The sequence below is a fragment of the Limulus polyphemus genome, unplaced genomic scaffold, assembly GCF_000517525.1.
Source record: "Limulus polyphemus unplaced genomic scaffold, Limulus_polyphemus-2.1.2 Scaffold10174, whole genome shotgun sequence".
Taxonomy (NCBI): Eukaryota; Metazoa; Arthropoda; class Merostomata; order Xiphosura; family Limulidae; genus Limulus; species Limulus polyphemus.
The window spans coordinates 7,472-9,734 of record NW_013675784.1 but is presented as its reverse complement, the minus strand read 5'-3'; the positions used below and the strand labels follow the sequence as shown (position 1 = coordinate 9,734).

Genomic DNA, 2,263 nt, shown 5'->3' with positions numbered 1-2,263 from the left:
GGGAGCAAGTTGCACGTGGGGAAAAAAATGCGCCTGATTTAAATGTCACACCTGAACGCTCACATCCTTTTAATTATATTTGAAATTATGAACATTGCTCAACATCATGAAAATTAAACCTTATTTTCAATAAGCAATCCTGAAAAATATTTGGGGGTACTTAACTTTTTTCCAGGTGTATATATATAAGACTACCGCATATCTCTCGAGAGTTAATTATTATGTATTGTTTACATATTAATTTATCTACATGATGAGTTTTAAAACAAGCAGTATCAGTCCATGTATATTGTTTACATATTAATTTATCAACATGATGAGTTTTAAAACAAACAATATCAGTCCATGTATATTGTTTACATATTAATTTATCTACATTATGAGTTTTAAAACAAACAATATGCTACATTTATGATGAGAATGTTTTGATTTCATCATCTTTATTTATGGATCAAAATGAGTTATTTAAAAATAAAAGACCAAAAGATCTAAAATTCTATTTTAAAAGTTCTGATTTTGAAACTACAATGGACAAACTAAGAGAGATGTGTGTGAAGGAAACATATAGTTAACTTGACTTTTATCGTAGATATCTTGGTTTCTAATGTTTCTTCATTCTAATCAAAGAGAGATGTGTGGAAAGAAACATATAGTTAACTTGACTTTTATCGTAGATATCTTGGTTTCTAATGTTTCTTCATTCTAATCACAACTATAAATGTGCTATGTTGTTGTTCTTCATATTAATATACATTTATTTCTTAATGTGTTACATGTGCAAAGCAAAGACATTCATGTTTCTTCTTAAATGTACCTTACTGTATTTATAAAATACAGTCTTCAGTACTAATGTATTATGTCGAATACCTCTGACACTTGAACTTGGGTCGTAACAGACATATAAGGTTGTATGAATATCGTGTGTAGCTAACTTGTATAAGTAACAATAGTAAGCTGTGTTTATATTTAATGTGACACTGTGAACTGACATGAATCAACTTTTGTTAGGCTTTTCCTTTTTATGTGTTAACAAATACTGGGTTTAATCATTCACAACAAAAACATATGCTATTTTGTTTCACAGCCATGTGTCCCAGTTTTATTGAGGTACGTTACAGACCCCGAAGCTGGTGCCTATCTCCGAGCTCTCAGTCTAACAGCTCTTGCAAACTTGGCACTCGAAGAAGTGATCGTGACCCCCTATAAAGGAAAACTTAATTCTCTATTTCAACTTTTAGAAGAAGGAAACACTATCAAAATCCAAGTCCTGAAACTTCTAAACAACTTATCCTGTAGCCCAGACATGATTCCTTTCTTATTAGCTTCCAAGGTGAGATCTTACATGATGTACTAGTTCAGACACTTTATCTAGGAATCTTGAAACTGACTGAAGCACTAGTTTTTACATATAAAGGTCACACAGTTCTTATAGCACAGAAAATATTCACCTAATGTTTTGTTAACAACACTTTGTTAACTGTTATATGTGTGCATAAAATGTGTTCAAATCAAATAACTTGGAAAATCATACCATATATAATTTTATTTCCATATTAAAAGTGGTTACCTGGTATTGTATGTTATATTATGTGAAATGAAAAGTATACAGTTATTTTTTTGGTATGAAAATATTTTATATAATTTTAGAAAGAGTACACTTAAAATACTAATTATGTGTAAGTATCTCTTGAATTAATCCAGAAGTTTTTTTATATGTAGTGTCCTCCAATCAGTGACATGTTGGATGTGAACAAGCATGGCAGAGATCTCACTTTACGACTTCTTACATTTTTGGGAAATGTGACAGCTTTAGCTGCTGAGCAAAAGCTCAGCGTTCAAGATTTGCCTGTTGATGACAAAGCACCATCTCCAGAGACATTCTATTCCACCATCTTTGGACATCTAGGGAAAGATGTTATATCCAAAAAGATGCTGACATTGTCAGCCAGCAGTGATGAAGAGATTAGCACAAATGCTCAGAAAGTTTATAAAATTTTGAGTCAGTTTCATCTTTAGAATTCTGGAAAGCATTTCTTGTTAGTAAGTTTAGAGAATTAATCAGGTAGCTTTTAGTTTGAACCTAGTATTATACTTTACTCAAAGAGACACTCCTGTTGGTAGCTTGTTCAGACTAATACTGAATCAGTAATGATCACATGGATTGGTCTGAAGATACTGTGCTGTACTTTACTCAAAGAGACACTCCAGTTGGTGGCTTGTTCAGATTAATACTGAATCAGTAATCATCACATGGATTGGTCTG

The 2,263-nt window shown here is 31.8% G+C and overlaps 1 protein-coding gene across 1 annotated transcript in view; it reads left to right on the top strand.

The window, feature by feature from the left end:
- Positions 1–2,263, top strand: part of LOC106476273 — a 10,686-nt gene that overhangs the window by 7,121 nt on the left and 1,302 nt on the right. Inside the window, exons 4-5 of the mRNA XM_013936937.2 lie at positions 1,085–1,330; positions 1,720–2,250. Of these exons, the coding sequence (XP_013792391.2) occupies positions 1,085–1,330; positions 1,720–2,016 (543 nt within the window). The 3' untranslated portion in view covers positions 2,017–2,250. The remainder of the gene's footprint in view (positions 1–1,084; positions 1,331–1,719; positions 2,251–2,263) is intronic.